The sequence below is a fragment of the Cuculus canorus genome, chromosome 35 (genome assembly GCF_017976375.1).
Source record: "Cuculus canorus isolate bCucCan1 chromosome 35, bCucCan1.pri, whole genome shotgun sequence".
In the NCBI taxonomy this organism is placed as follows: Eukaryota; Metazoa; Chordata; class Aves; order Cuculiformes; family Cuculidae; genus Cuculus; species Cuculus canorus.
Window position 1 is genome coordinate 785,262 of NC_071435.1, and position 14,447 is coordinate 799,708.

The window sequence follows — 14,447 nt, forward strand, 5'->3', positions numbered from 1 at the left end:
CTATAAGGAGTGGGCGTGGCTTTGGGGCTATTAGGGTCGTAGGGCTCAAAGGAGGGGGCGTGGCTTTGGGTGTATTAGTGCCATAGGGCTCAGTGGGGGCGTGGCTTAGGGAGGGGGCGTGGATTCGGGCTATAGGCCCGTGTAAGGGGCGTGGCATTAGGGAGGGGGCGTGGCTTATGGTATGGGGTCTGCCAGTGAGGGGGCATGTCCTGTGAAGGGGCGTGGCTTGGGCTACAGGAACTATATGGGGGTCTTGGTGGGGGCGTGGCTTAAAGGGGCGTGGCTTGAAGAGGGGGCGTGGCTTAGAAATTGGGGGGGTTGAGGGAGGGGTGGGGGAGAGATCTGGGGGGGGGGGGTCTGGGTTTGAGGCATTCCATGTTGCCATCATTCCGCTCCAGAGTGAACAGGGCTGGACGACAATAAAAGGAGGCGTGGCTTTTATTGATTGGCAGTTCCGGTGGGCGTGGCCTCGCCAAGCCCCGCCCCCAAGCCAGGCAGGGCTGTCTGGTAGATGACGATTGGCTGAAGGGGAGACAAAGGGGCGGAGTCAGAGTCTTGGCCACGCCCACCCTGCTCCCAGTGCCCTCCCAGTAACACCCCAGTCCCCCCCAGTGCCCCCCAGTGCCTCCCAGTACCACTCCAGTCCCTCCCAGTGCCTCCAAATGTCCTCCCAGTGTCACCCCAGTCCCTCCCAGTTCTTCCCAGTGCCCTCCCAGTGCCACCCCAGTGCTTTCCAGTTCCTCCCAGTCCCTCCCAGTGCCACCCCAGCACTTCCCAGTTCCTCCCAGTCCCTCCCAGTGCCCTCGCCATGTCACCCCAGTCGCTCCCCGTGCCCTCCAAGTATGGGGACCCCATAGAGCCCCCATAGGGACCCATAGAGACCCTATAGGGACCCATAGACCCCCATAGGGACCCATAGAGGCCCATAGAGGCCCTATAGAGGCCCCATAGGGACCCTATAGAGACCTCATAGGGACTTACAGAGCCCCCATAGGGACAGTAAAGGACCCATAGGGACCCATAGAAACCCTATAGAGACCCATAGAGACCCCATAGAGACTCATAGGGACCCATAGAGCCCCATTGGGACCCATAGAGACCCTATAGAGACTCATAGAGCCCCAATAGGGACAGTAAAGGACCCATAGGGACCCATAGAGCACCATTGGGACCCATAGAGCCCCCATAGGGACCCATAGAGACCCTATAGAGACCTCATAGGGACCCATAGAGCCCCTATAGAGATTCATAGGGACCCATAGAGACCCATAGGGATTCTAAGGGACCCATAGAGCCCCATTGGGACCCATAGAGACCCTATAGAGGCCCATAGAAACCCATAGGGGCACATAGGGACCCTATAAGGACCCATAGGGATTCTAAAGGACCCATAGGGCCCCATTGGGACCCATAGAGACCCTAGAGAGACTCATAGGGACCCTATAGGGACCCATAGAGCCCCAACAGGGACTCTAAGGGACCCATAGAGACCCATAGAGCCCCCATAGGGACCCATAGAGACACCATAGGCACCCTATAAGGACCCATAGAGACCCATAGGGACCCATAGAGATTCTAAGGGACCCATAGAGACCCTATAGAGACTCATAGGGACCCTATAGGGACCCATAGAGCCCCAACAGGGACCCCATAGGGCCCCCATAGGGACCCATAGAGACCCATAGAGACACCATAGGCACCCTATAAGGACCCATAGGGACTCTAAGGGACCCATGGAGCCCCATTGGGACCCATAAAGACCCCACAAAGACCCTACAGAGACTCATAGGGACCCTATAGGGACACCATAGGGACCCATAGAGCCCCAAAGGGACCCCATAGAGCCCCAACAGGGACTCTAAGGGACCCATAGGGACCCATAGAGCCCCCATAGGGACCCTATAGGGACCCATAGGGACCCCATAGGGACCCCATACGGACATTGGAGACCCATAGAGAACCCATAGAGACCCACGGCAGCCCCATAGAAGCCCTATGGCTGCCCCACACATCCCCCTACCTGTGCCCCCACCCGTCCCTCCCAGGCCCCGCCCCCTCTCTAAGCCCCGCCCTTTTACTCACGGTCCCGCCCCTCGTAGCCCCGCCCCTCCCGGCCGTCACCGCCCCCGTGAGCGCCATCGCGGCCCCGCCCACAGATGACGTCATCAGCAGCCCGTGAGCGCCCACCAGCGCCTCCTGTGGGAGAGAGGGGAACTGCAGCGCCCCATAGGGACCCATAGAGAACCCATTGGGAACCCAAAGGGACCCACAGAGAACCCATAGGGACCCAACAGAGACCCTATAGAGCCCCAGAGTGACCCACAGCGACTCATAGAGACCCACAGAGACCCACAGAGACCCATAGAGACCCCATAGAGACCCACAGCGACCCATAGAGACCCCATAGAGACCCACAGTGACCCATAGAGACCCCATAGAGACCCCATAGAGACCCACAGTGACCCCATAGAGCCTCATAGAGACCCCATAGAGACTCACAGCGCCCCATAGAGCCCCACAGAGCCCCATAGCGACCCATAGAGACCCCACAGAGACCCATAGAGACCCACAGTGACCCATAGTGACCCCATAGAGACCCATAGAGACCCCATAGAGCCCCCACAGAGCCCCATAGAGACCCCATAAAGACCCATAGAGACCCATAGGGACCCATAGGGACCCCATAGAGACCCATAGAGACCCATAGAGACCCCATAGAGACCCATAGAGCCCCATAGTGACCCATAGAGACCCATAGAGACCCATAGAGACCCACAGTGACCCCATAGAGACCCACAGAGACCCATAGAGACCCATAGAGACCCCATAGAGACCCCATAGAGACCCATAGCGACCCATAGAGCCCCATAGTGACCCATAGAGACCCATAGAGACCCCATAGAGACCCACAGAGACTCATAGAGACCCATAGAGACCCCATAGAGACCCCATAGAGACCCATAGCGACCCACAGTGACCCATAGAGCCCCATAGCGCCCCATAGCGCCCCACAGCGCCCCATAGCGGCCGTACCTGCGCGGTGGGGCCGAGGCTGTCGCATGTGGGGCAGCCGTGGGGCAGGAGCAGCGCCTGCAGCCCCAGAGCCACCAGAGAGACGACGGCGGCCACGATGCCCACGGCGAGCGCCGCGCGCGCCTGCGGACCAGGGACCACCAGTGCCTCCCAGTGCCGACCAGTGCCCTCCCAGTGCCCTCCCAGTGCCCTCCCAGTGCCCACCAGTGCCTCCCAGTGCCTCCCAGTGCCATCCCAGTGCCTCCCAGTGCCCTCCCAGTGCCTCCCAGTGCCCTCCCAGTGCCATCCCAGTGCCTCCCAGTGCCCACCAGTGCCATCCCAGTGACCACCAGTGCCTCCCAGTGCCTCCCAGTGCCCCCCAGTTCCTCCCAGTGCCTCCCAGTTCCTCACCCGCCCCACACTCGGGCTCTGTCCCAGTGCCACCAGCAGCGCCCCCGACACCAGGAGCTGGGGGAGATGGGGGTCAGAGCCTGCCCCACAAGTGCTTCCCTCTGCCCCATAAGTGCCCCATAACCACCCCCTCTGCCCCATAACTGCCCCATAACAGCTCCTCCCGCCCCATAACCGCCCCCTCTGCCCCATAACTGCCCCATAACAGCTCCTCCTGCCCCATAACCACCCCATAACAGCTCCTCCTGCCCCATAACCGCCCCCTCTGCCCCATAACTGCCCCATAACAGCTCCTCCTGCCCCATAACCACCCCTCTGCCCCATAACCACCCCCATAACAGCTCCTCCTGCCCCATAACTGCCCCATAACAGCTCCTCCTGCCCCATAACCACCCCCTCTGCCCCATAACCACCTCCATAACAGCTCCCCCTGCCCCATAACCACCCCATAACAGCTCCTCCTGCCCCATAACCACCCCCTCTGCCCCATAACTGCCACATAACAGCTCCCCCTGCCCCATAACCGCCCCTCCTGCCCCATAACCGCCCCATAACTGCTCCTCCTGCCCCATAACCGCCCCATAACAGCTCCTCCTGCCCCATAACCGCCCCATAACAGCTCCTCCTGCCCCATAACTGCCCCATAACAGCTCCTCCTGCCCCATAACTGCCCCATAACAGCTCCCTCTGCCCCATAACCGCCCCATAACAGCTCCTCCTGCCCCATAACCACCCCTCTGCCCCATAACCGCCCCCATAACAGCTCCTCCCGCCCCATAACCGCCCCCTCTGCCCCATAACTGCTCCTCCTGCCCCATAACCGCCCCCTCTGCCCCATAACCGCCCCCATAACAGCTCCTCCCACCCCATAACCGCCCCCTCTGCCCCATAACTGCTCCTCCTGCCCCATAACCGCCCCCTCTGCCCCATAACCGCCCCATAACTGCTCCTCCTGCCCCATAACTGCCCCATAACCGCCCCATAACAGCTCCTCCCGCCCCATAACCGCCCCTCTGCCCCATAACCGCCCCATAACTGCTCCTCCTGCCCCACAAGTGCCTCCCCTGCCCCATAACCACCTCTATAACAGCTCCTCCTGCCCCATAACTGCCCCATAACAGCTCCTCCTGCCCCATAACCACCCCCTCTGCCCCATAACCGCCCCATAACAGCTCCTCCTGCCCCATAACCACCCCCTCTGCCCCATAACCGCCCCATAACAGCTCCTCCTGCCCCATAACCGCCCCATAACAGCTCCTCCTGCCCCATAACTGCTCCCCCTGCCCCATAACCGCCCCTCTGCCCCATAACCCGCCCCAGAGGCGCCCCTCACCGCGGCCCCGGCCCCCACCGGCGCCCCGAGCTGCGCCCCCACCGCGTCTCCCAACGCCACGAGGAGCGCCGCCCCCAACGCCGCCTGCAGCGCCCCGAGCAGCACCTGCGACACCTGCGGGGGGCGTGGTCAGGGCAAAAGGGGGCGTGGTTATAGCGAAAGGGGCGTGGTTATGCCAAAAGGGGCGTTGTTGTAGCAAAAGGGGCGTGGTTATAGCAGAAAGGGGCGTGGTCACGGCGTACGGCGCAGCCTCGGCAATAGCAAAGGGGGCGTGGCTTTAGGAAAGGGGCGTGGCTAAGGGGTTTTAGGCTTAGGGGCTAAGCGCGTCTCGGCAGCCGCAAAGGGGGCGTGGTCAGAGCTTAAAAGGGGGTGTGGTTAAGGGAAGGGGCGTGGTTTAAGGGTCTCAGAGACACCCTGGTAGCGGCAAAGGGGCGTGGTTATGGTAAAGGGGCGTGGTCATGAGAAGGGGCGTGGCTAAGAGTGACTCTTAGTCCCTCCCAGTGCCTCCCAGTTCACTCCCAGTCCCTCCCAGTGCCTCCCAGTTCACTCCCAACCCCTCCCAGTGCCTCCCAGTTCACTCCCAGTCACTCTCAGTCCTTCTCAGTGCCTCCCAGTTCACTCCCAGTCCCTCCCAGTTCACTCCCAGTCCCTCCCAGTGCCTCCCAGTTCACTCCCAATCCCTCCCAGTGCCTCCCAGTTCACTCCCAGTCACTCTCAGTCCTTCCCAGTGCCTCCCAGTTCACTCCCAACCCCTCCCAGTTCACTCCCAACTCCTCCCAGTCCCTCCCAGTTCACTCCCAGTCCCTCCCAGTTCACTCCCAGCCCCTCCCAGTGCCTCCCAGCCCCTCCCAGTTCCCTCCCAGTGCCTCCCAGTCCCCTCCCAGTACCCCCCCCCCACTCACCCCCAGTGCCAGGGGTTCCCCCCACAGCCGTTGGGTTCCTGGTTTGGGGGGGACGGACCCCAAGTCCGACTCCCCCGGGACGATCCGGGTCAGGAGCAGAACCCCCTCCCTCTCCATCGCCCTGGGGGGGGCACCCATGGGTGGGGGACCCCCCTCCCAGTTCCTCCCAGTTCATCCCAGTTCATCCCAGTGTTACCTTCACCCACCCCTGAACCCCATATGGAGAGGGGGGAAAGGGCTTTGGGTCCCCTATAGGGAAGGAGGGGGGGGGTGGATCCCCTATAGGGGGGTTGAGGGGGTCCTATAACCCCTTAGGGACCCCCTCCCAGTTCCTCCCAGTTCATCCCAGTTCATCCCAGTTCATCCCAGTGTTACCTTCACGCCCCCCTGGATCCCCTATAGAGGAGGGGGGGAGGGTTTTGGGTCCCCTATAGGGAAGGGGGGGGGGGTGGATCCCCTATAGGGGGGGTTGAGGGGGTCTTATAACCCCTTAGGGACCCCCTCCCAGTCCTCCCAGTTCATCCCAGTTCATCCCAGTTCATCCCAGTGATACCTTCACCCACCCCTGAATCCCATATGGAGAGGGGGGGAAGGGCTTTGGGTCCCCTATAGGGAAGGAGGGGGGGGTGGATCCCCTATAGGGGGGTTGAGGGGGGTCCCAGTTCATCCCAGTTCATCCCAGTCCCTCCCAGTCCCTCCCAGTTACCTGCTTGGATCCTTTGGCTTCGGAACTGGGAAAACGGGAAGAGCTCTCCTATTCGGTGCCTTTGGCTTTGAACCCCCCCCAGAGTTTAACCCCTCCCATTCTTTCCACCCACATCACTCTTTTTGGGGCAAAAAACCCCAATTTTGGTTCAAACGATCCACTTCGAAGGTCTCCATTTGGAGTTATTTTTCACTCCGATACCATTTTGGGTCTAAAAACGGATATTTTGGGTCCAAACCCCCCCAATTTTTAAGGCAAAACCTTATTTTTATTCTCTATTTCGGTTTTTTTTGGGGTCAAAAATCTTTATTTTGGGTCAAAAATCTTTAGTTTGGGTCAAAAATCTTTATTTTGGGTCAAAAATCCTTCTTTTGGGTCAAAAAGTCCCAATTTGAGGGCGTTTTAAACACAAATTTTTGACAACAACACTATTTAAGTCAAAAAAATCGCTATTTTGGCTCTAAAAGGACCTTTTTTTGGGGAAAAAATGCTCATTTTCAGTCACGACACCATTCGGGGTGTAAAAAATCACCATTTTGGTTCAAAAAACTCAATTTTTTGAGGGTTAAACGCTTTGGTTTTCGTTTTGGGGTTAAAAAAGTGGATTTTGAGTCCAAAAAACCCCATTTTTGAGGGGTTTGAAGCGGCGTTTTTCATCCATGACATCGTTTCGTGTCTAAAAATCACCATTTTGGTCCAAAAAAGGTTTAATTTTTGGGGTTGAAACCCTCATTTTCGGTTTCGAAGCGACTTCGAGCCTAAAAATTAACATTTTTCGCTCCAAACGAGCCGAAAAATTCACTTTTTTCTCCCAAAGGGCCCTTTTGAAGGGGGAATTGAGGCATTGTTTTCAGTTTTGACGGTGTTTTGGGTGTAAAAATCCTGATTTTGGGTCACAAAGGTCCCATTTAGGGGGGACTGAACCCCATAATTTCAGTCCCGATGGGATTTTTGGGGCTAAAAATGACCGTTTTGGGTTAAAAGAAGCTCAGAGAAAAGCCCAATTCTGGGAATTGGGTTCAAGTGATGCAATTATTGAACGAAAATTGAGGGATTTGAGCCAAAAACGACTCCAAGGGACAAAGTCCTTTGCGAGGGGGAAGGGATAAACCTAATTTTGGGTCCAAAAGTCATTTTTTTGGTTCAAAAAAGGGCCTTTTTGGGGTCAAATTTATTTTCAGTCCAAATATGTCACGGTTTGGGTTTAATAAAGAGCATTTTGGTTAAAAAATCGACTTTTGGTGGGGCTGAAATCTGATTTTTTCAGTCCCGATGGCGATTTTGGGGCTAAAAATCTCGATTTCGGTTAAAAAGGTTCATTCGAGGCGGAGGAAATCCTCATTTTTTAGCCGCGACGTCACTTTTTGGCTCTGAAAAATCAACGTTTTGGTCAAAAAAGGTCGAAATTTTGGGGATTAAACCCTTATTTTCTGTCACGGTGTCGGTTTGGGTCTAAAAATCGATATTTTGATTGAAAACAATCCTTTTTTTTGGGTTTAAACCACTGTTTTCGGTCATTACACGGTTTTAGGGTGAAAAAATCTTTATTTTCGTTCAAAAAAATTGAGTTAAATTTGACCACAACGCCATTTGGGATCTGAAAATGGATAATTTGGTCCAAAAACGCTCATTTTTGGGGGGATAAACGCTCTTTTTCAGTCCAAACGCCCTCAAAAGTGAAGAATTTCTCTCAAAAAAGGTCCAATCGTGGGGAACGGCTTTGATTTAATGTCATTTTGGGGTGAAAAAAAGGACTATTTTGAGGCCAGAAGTCGATATTTCGGTTCAAAAGGGCCTCCAAGTTGATATTTGGGGTGAAAAAAGGCCCTTTTTGGGGGAGGGGAAAGCGCCGTTTGTCAGCGGCGACTCTGTTTTTGGGGTGAAGAAGAGCATTTTTGGGGTTCCTGACCCAGAAGGGACACGCGGGGTCCCCCCAAAGTGACGATGGCGGGGGGCGGCCAGATGATGTAGGTGGCGGCCGGCGGCGGCTGTGATGTCATCGGTGACGTCATCGGTGAGGTCATCGGTGAGGTCATGGCTGGGCACGGCGTCACCTGGAAAGGGAGGAGGGGAAAAGTGAGGTTAGTGACCCCCCAAAACCTCTTGGATTCACCCCAAAACGTAGGGAGGGGCGATCCCGAAGGGACCTCAAAGTGGTCCCGAATGGTACAAAGTAAACTCCGAATGGCCCTAAATCGCCTCAAAGTGGCCCCAAAGAACCCCGAAATGGCCCCAAATGGCCCTAAATCGCCTCAAAGTGGACCCAAAGAAGCTCGAAATGGCCCAAATCCCCCCAAAGTGGCCCCAAATCCCCCCAAAATGGCCTCAAGTCCCCCCAAAGTGGCCCCAAATCCCCCCAAATGGCCCCAAATCTCTCCAAAATGGCCCCAAATCCCCCCAAAATGGCCCCAAATCTCTCCAAAGTGGCCCCAAATCCCCCCAAAGTGGCCCCAAATCGCCCAAATCCCCCCAAAATGGCCCCAATTCATCCCAAAGTGGCCCCAAATCTCTCCAAAATGGCCTCAAATCCCCCCAAAGTGGCCCCAAATCACTCCAAAATGGCCCCAAATCCCCCCAAAATGGCCCCAAATCCCCCCAAAATGGCCCCCAAGAACCCCAAAATGGCCCCAAAATGGCCCCAATTCATCCCAAAATGGCCCCAAAATGGCCCCAACTCATCCCAAAATGGCCCCCAAGAACCCCAAAATGGCCCCAAAATGGCCCCAATTCATCCCAAAAATGCCCCCAAGAACCCCAAAATAGCCCAAATTCACACCAAAAATGCCCCCAAGAACCCCAAAATAGCCCAAATTCACACCAAAAATGCCCCCAAGAACCCCAAAATAGCCCAAATTCACACCAAAAATGCCCCCAAGAACCCCAAAATAGCCCAAATTCACACCAAAATGGCCCCAAATCTCTCCAAAATGGCCCCAAATGGCCCCAACTCATCCCAAAATGGCCCCCAAGAACCCCAAAATGGCCCAAATTCACCCCAAAGTGGCCCCAAATCCCCCCAAATGGCCCCAAATCTCTCCAAAATGGCCCCAAATGGCCCCAATTCATCCCTAAATGGGGCCCAAGAACCCCAAAATGACCCAAATTCACCCCAAAATGGCCCCCAAGAACCCCAAAATGGCCCCAATTCATCCCAAAATGGCCCCCAAATCTCCCCAAAATGGCCCCAAATGGCCCCAATTCCCCCTAAAATGGCCCCAAATCCCCCAAAATGACCCCAAATCTCTCCAAAATGGCCCCAAATGGCCTCAATTCATCCCCAAATGGCCCCAAATCCCCCCAAAATGGCCCCAATTCATCCCAAAGTGGCCCCAAAAGGCCCCAATTCATCCCCAAATGGCCCCAAAGAACCCCAAAATGGCCCCAAATGGCCTCAATTCATCCCAAAATGGCCCCCAAGAACCCCAAAATGGCTCCAAAATGGCCCAAATTCACCCCAAAGAACCCCAAATGCCCCCAAAATGGCCCCAAATCTCTCCAAAATGGCCCCAATGTCCTCAATTCATCCCCAAATGGCCCCCAAGAACCCCAAAATGGCCCCAATTGATCCCCAAATGGCCCCAAAGAACCCCAAAATCTCCCCAAAGAACCCCAAAATGGCCCAAATTCCTCCCAAAATGGCCCCCAAGAACCTCAAAATGGCCCAAATCCCCCCAAAGTGGCCCCAAATCCCCAAAATGGCCCCAAATCTCTCCAAAATGGCCCCAAATGGCCCCAATTCATCCCAAAATGGCCCCCAAGAACCCCCAAATGACCCCAATTCACCCCAAAGAACCCCAAATCCCCCCAAAATGGCCCCAATTCATCCCAAAATGGCCGCCAAGAACCTCAAAATGGCCCCAATTCAGCCCAAAATGGCCCCAAAGAACCCCAGAATGACCCCAAATGGCCCAAATTCATCCCCAAATGGCCCCCAAGAACCCCAAAATGGCCCCAATTCACCCCAAAGAACCCCAAAACCCCCCAAAAAGGCCCCAATTCATCCCCAAATGGCCCCCAAGAACCCCAAAATGGCCCCAAAATGGCACAAATTCACCCCAAAGTGGCCCCAAATCTCTCCCAAATGGCCCCAAATCTCTCCACAATGGCCCCAAATCCCCCAAAGTGGCCCCAAATCCCCCCAAAGTGGCCCCAAAAGGCCCCAATTAATCCCAAAATGGCCCCCAAGAACCCCAAAATGGCCCCAATTCCTCCCAAAATGGCCCCAAATGGCCCCAATTCATCCCAAAATGACCCCCAAGAACCTCAAAATGGCCCCAATTCACCCCAAAATGACCCAAATTCACCCCAAAATGGCCCCCAAGAACCCCAAAATGGCCCCAAAATGGCCCCAATTCACCCCAAAGAACCCCAAATCCCCCCCAAATGGCCCCAATTCATCCCAAAATGACCCCCAAGAACCTCAAAATGGCCCCAATTCAGCCCAAAATGGCCCCAAAGAACCCCAGAATGGCCCCAAATGGCCCAAATTCATCCCCAAATGGCCCCCAAGAACCCCAAAATGGTCCCAATTCACCCCCAAATGGCCCCAATTCCTCCCAAAATGGCCCCAAATGTCCTCAATTCATTCCAAAATGGCCACCAAGAACCTCAAAATGGCCCCAATTAATCCCAAAATGGCCCCAAATCTCTCCAAAATGGCCCCAAAAGGCCCCAATTCATCCCCAAATGGCCCCAAAGAACCCCAAAATGGCCCAAATTCATCCCCAAATGGCCCCCAAGAACCCCAAAATGGCCCCAAAATGGCCCCAATTCACCCCAAAGAACCCCAAATCCCCCCCAAATGGCCCCAATTCATCCCAAAATGACCCCCAAGAACCTCAAAATGGCCCCAATTCAGCCCAAAATGGCCCCAAAGAACCCCAGAATGGCCCCAAATGGCCCAAATTCATCCCCAAATGGCCCCCAAGAACCCCAAAATGGCCCCAATTCACCCCCAAATGGCCCCAATTCCTCCCAAAATGGCCCCAAATGTCCTCAATTCATCCCAAAATGGCCGCCAAGAACCTCAAAATGGCCCCAATTAATCCCAAAATGGCCCCAAATCTCTCCAAAATGGCCCCAAATGGCCCCAATTCATCCCAAAATGGCCCCCAAGAACCCCAAAATGGCCCCAATTCCTCCCAAAATGGCCCCAAAAGGCCCCAATTCATCCCAAAATGGCCCCCAAGAACTCCAAAATGGCCCCAATTCACCCCAAAACCCCCACAACTCACCCCAAAATGGCCCCAATTCATCCCCAAATGGCCCCAAATCTCTCCAAAATGGCCCTGAAATGGCCCAAATTCATCCCAAAGAACCCCAAATGCCCCCAAAATGGCCCCAAATCTCTCCAAAATGGCCCCAAATGGCCTCAATTCATCCCCAAATGGCCCCAAAGAACCCCAAAATGGCCCCAAAATGGCCCCAATTCATCCCCAAATGGCCCCCAAGAACCCCAAAATGGCCCCAAAATGGCCCAAATTCACCCCAAATCCCCCCAAAATGGCCTCAAACCCCCCAAAATGGACTAATATGGCCCCAAATGGAGTAATATGGCCCCAAATGGACCAAAATGGCCCCAAATTGTGGTGAATTCACCCCAAAAGGCAGGGTGGGCCCTACCTTGGTGGAGGGCACGGCCTCGCAGGGCTCCCGTCGCCGTCGCCCTCGTCCTCGACCGCGCCCCTGACCGCGACTGCGACGGCGGCTCCGGCAGCAGCAGCAGCAGCGTCGCCCCATGGTCCCGACCTGGGGGGGACCCCCCCCAAAAACACACAGTCGCCCAAACGGCCCCAAAACAGCCCCCCGGGGAACCCCCAAACGCCCTCAAAATGCCTCGAAAATGGCCCTAAATCGCCCCAAAACGGCCCCAAAGAACCCCAAATCGCCCCAAAATGGCCCTAAATCACCCCAAAATGGCCCCAAAGAACCCCAAATCACCCCAAAATGGCCCTAAATCCCCCCAAAATGGCCCCAAAGAACCCCAAATCACCCCAAAATGGACCCAAATCACCCCAAAATGGACCCAAATCAACCCAAAATGGCCCCAAAGAACCCCAAATCGCCCCAAAATGGCCCTAAATCACCCCAAAATGGCCCCAAAGAACCCCAAATCGCCCCAAAATGGACCCAAATCAACCCAAAATGGCCCCAAAGAACCCCAAATCGCCCCAAAATGGCCCTAAATCACCCCAAAACGGCCCCAAAGAACCCCAAATCGCCCCAAAATGGCCCTAAATCACCCCAAAATGGCCCCAAAGAACCCCAAATCACCCCAAAATGGACCCAAATCACCCCAAAATGGACCCAAATCAACCCAAAATGGCCCTAAATCACCCCAAAATGGCCCTAAATCCCCCAAAATGCCTCTAAATCACCCCAAGACACCCAAATATGGCCCAAATCACCCCAAAATGGACCCAAATCCCCCCAAAGTGGCCCCAAATCCTCCCCAAATGGCCTCAAATCACCCCCAAACCACCTAAAATCACCCCAAAAGGTGCTGAAATGCCCCAAATCCACCCAAAATCACCCCCAAAATGCTCTGAAATGGCCCCAAATCCCCCCAAAATCACCCCAAAATGCTCTGAAATCCCCCAAATCCCCCCAAAATCCTCTGAAATCCCCCAAATCCCCCCAAAATCCTCTGAAATACCCCAAATCCCCCCAAAATGCCCCAAATCCACCCCAAATCCCCCCAAAATCCTCTGAAATGCCCCAAATCTCCCCCAAAACGCTCCAAAACGCCCCAAATCCACCCAAAATCTCCCCAAAATCCTCTGAAATGCCCCAAATCCCCCCCAAAATGCCCCAAATCCCCCCAAAATCCTCTGAAATGCCTCAAATCCCCCCCAAATGCCCCAAATCCCCCCAAAATCCCCCCAAAATGCCCCAAAATCCCCCCAAAATGCCCCCAAATCCCCCCCAAATCCTCTGAAATACCCCAAATCCCCCCAAATGCCCCAAATCCACCCAAAATCCCCCCAAAATGCCCCAAATCCCCCCAAAATGCCCCCAAATCCCCCCAAAATGCCCCCAAATCCCCCCAAAATGCCCCCAAATCCCCCCAAAATCCTCTGAAATACCCCAAATCCCCCCAAATGCCCCAAATCCACCCAAAATGCCCCAAAGTGCCCCAAATCCCCCCAAAATGCCCCCAAATCCCCCCCAAATGCCCCAAATCCCCCCAAAATGCCCCAAATCCCCCCAAAATACTCTGAAATGCCCCAAATCCCCCCAAAATGCCCCCAAATCCCCCCAAAATCCTCTGAAATACCCCAAATCCCCCCAAAATCCCCCCAAAATCCCCCAAAATCCTCTGAAATGCCCCAAATCCCCCCAAAATGCCCCCAAAATGCCCCAAATCCCCCCAAAATGCCCCCAAATCCCCACAAAATCCTCTGAAATGCCCCAAATCCACCCAAAATCCCCCCAAAATGCCCCAAATCCCCCCAAAATCCCCCCAAAATGCCCCAAATCCCCCCAAAATGCTCTGAAATGCCCCAAATCCCCCCAAATCCCCCCAAAATGCCCCAAATCCCCCCAAAATGCCCCCAACCCCCCCAAATCCTCTGAAATACCCCAAATCCCCCCAAAACGCTCTGAAATGCCCCAAATCCCCCCCAAATGCTCTGAAACGCCCCAAATCCCCCCCAAACCGCCCCCTCTTTGCCTCTTCCTGGTGGTTTTCACCCCAAAGTGGCTCCGGGTTGGCTTTTTTTTTGGGGGGGGGGGGGGGCGGGTTTTGGGGTGTAGGAGGGAAGGAGGAGGAGCCCCAAAACCCCACCCTGACCCCCCTAAACCCCCCCCCCTCATTACACCCCAAAACCTATCATCGAGCCCCTAAAAACCCTATAATTGAACCCCCGAATCCCTTTGAACCCCCAAACCGCAGTTGATGCAACCCCCCAAAAACGCCCTCTGAACCCCTCAAATTGAACCCCAAAACCCCACCCTCGAACCCCAAAAGAGGTCACTGAACCCCCAAAACCTATCATTGAACCCCCAAACCTATCATTGAACCCTTAAATCCTTCTAATTGAACCCCCCAAAAAAAACCGGTCGGGGCGCCCTAAAAACCATC

The 14,447-nt window shown here is 55.2% G+C and overlaps 1 protein-coding gene across 7 annotated transcripts; it reads right to left on the minus strand.

Annotated features, from left to right (window-relative positions):
• Window positions 1-428: 428 nt before the first annotated feature.
• Window positions 429-6,788, minus strand: LOC128849912 (uncharacterized). 7 transcript variants are annotated; one of them, XM_054052611.1, is made up of 7 exons: window positions 6,365-6,788; window positions 5,659-5,779; window positions 4,757-4,870; window positions 3,424-3,480; window positions 3,034-3,156; window positions 2,083-2,196; window positions 429-522 (listed from the first exon to the last, which is right to left on the minus strand). In XM_054052611.1, the coding sequence occupies exons 2-7, from the start codon at window positions 5,773-5,775 to the stop codon at window positions 439-441; spliced, it is 609 nt and encodes a 202-aa protein (XP_053908586.1). In that variant the 5' UTR covers window positions 5,776-5,779; window positions 6,365-6,788; the 3' UTR covers window positions 429-438. The 7 variants fall into 7 exon arrangements, with proteins under 7 accessions (XP_053908586.1, XP_053908587.1, XP_053908585.1 ...); XM_054052612.1 differs by having other exon boundaries at window positions 4,799-4,870; window positions 5,659-5,811; XM_054052610.1 differs by having other exon boundaries at window positions 4,775-4,870; window positions 5,659-5,811.
• Between the last annotated feature and the right edge of the window lie 7,659 nt (window positions 6,789-14,447).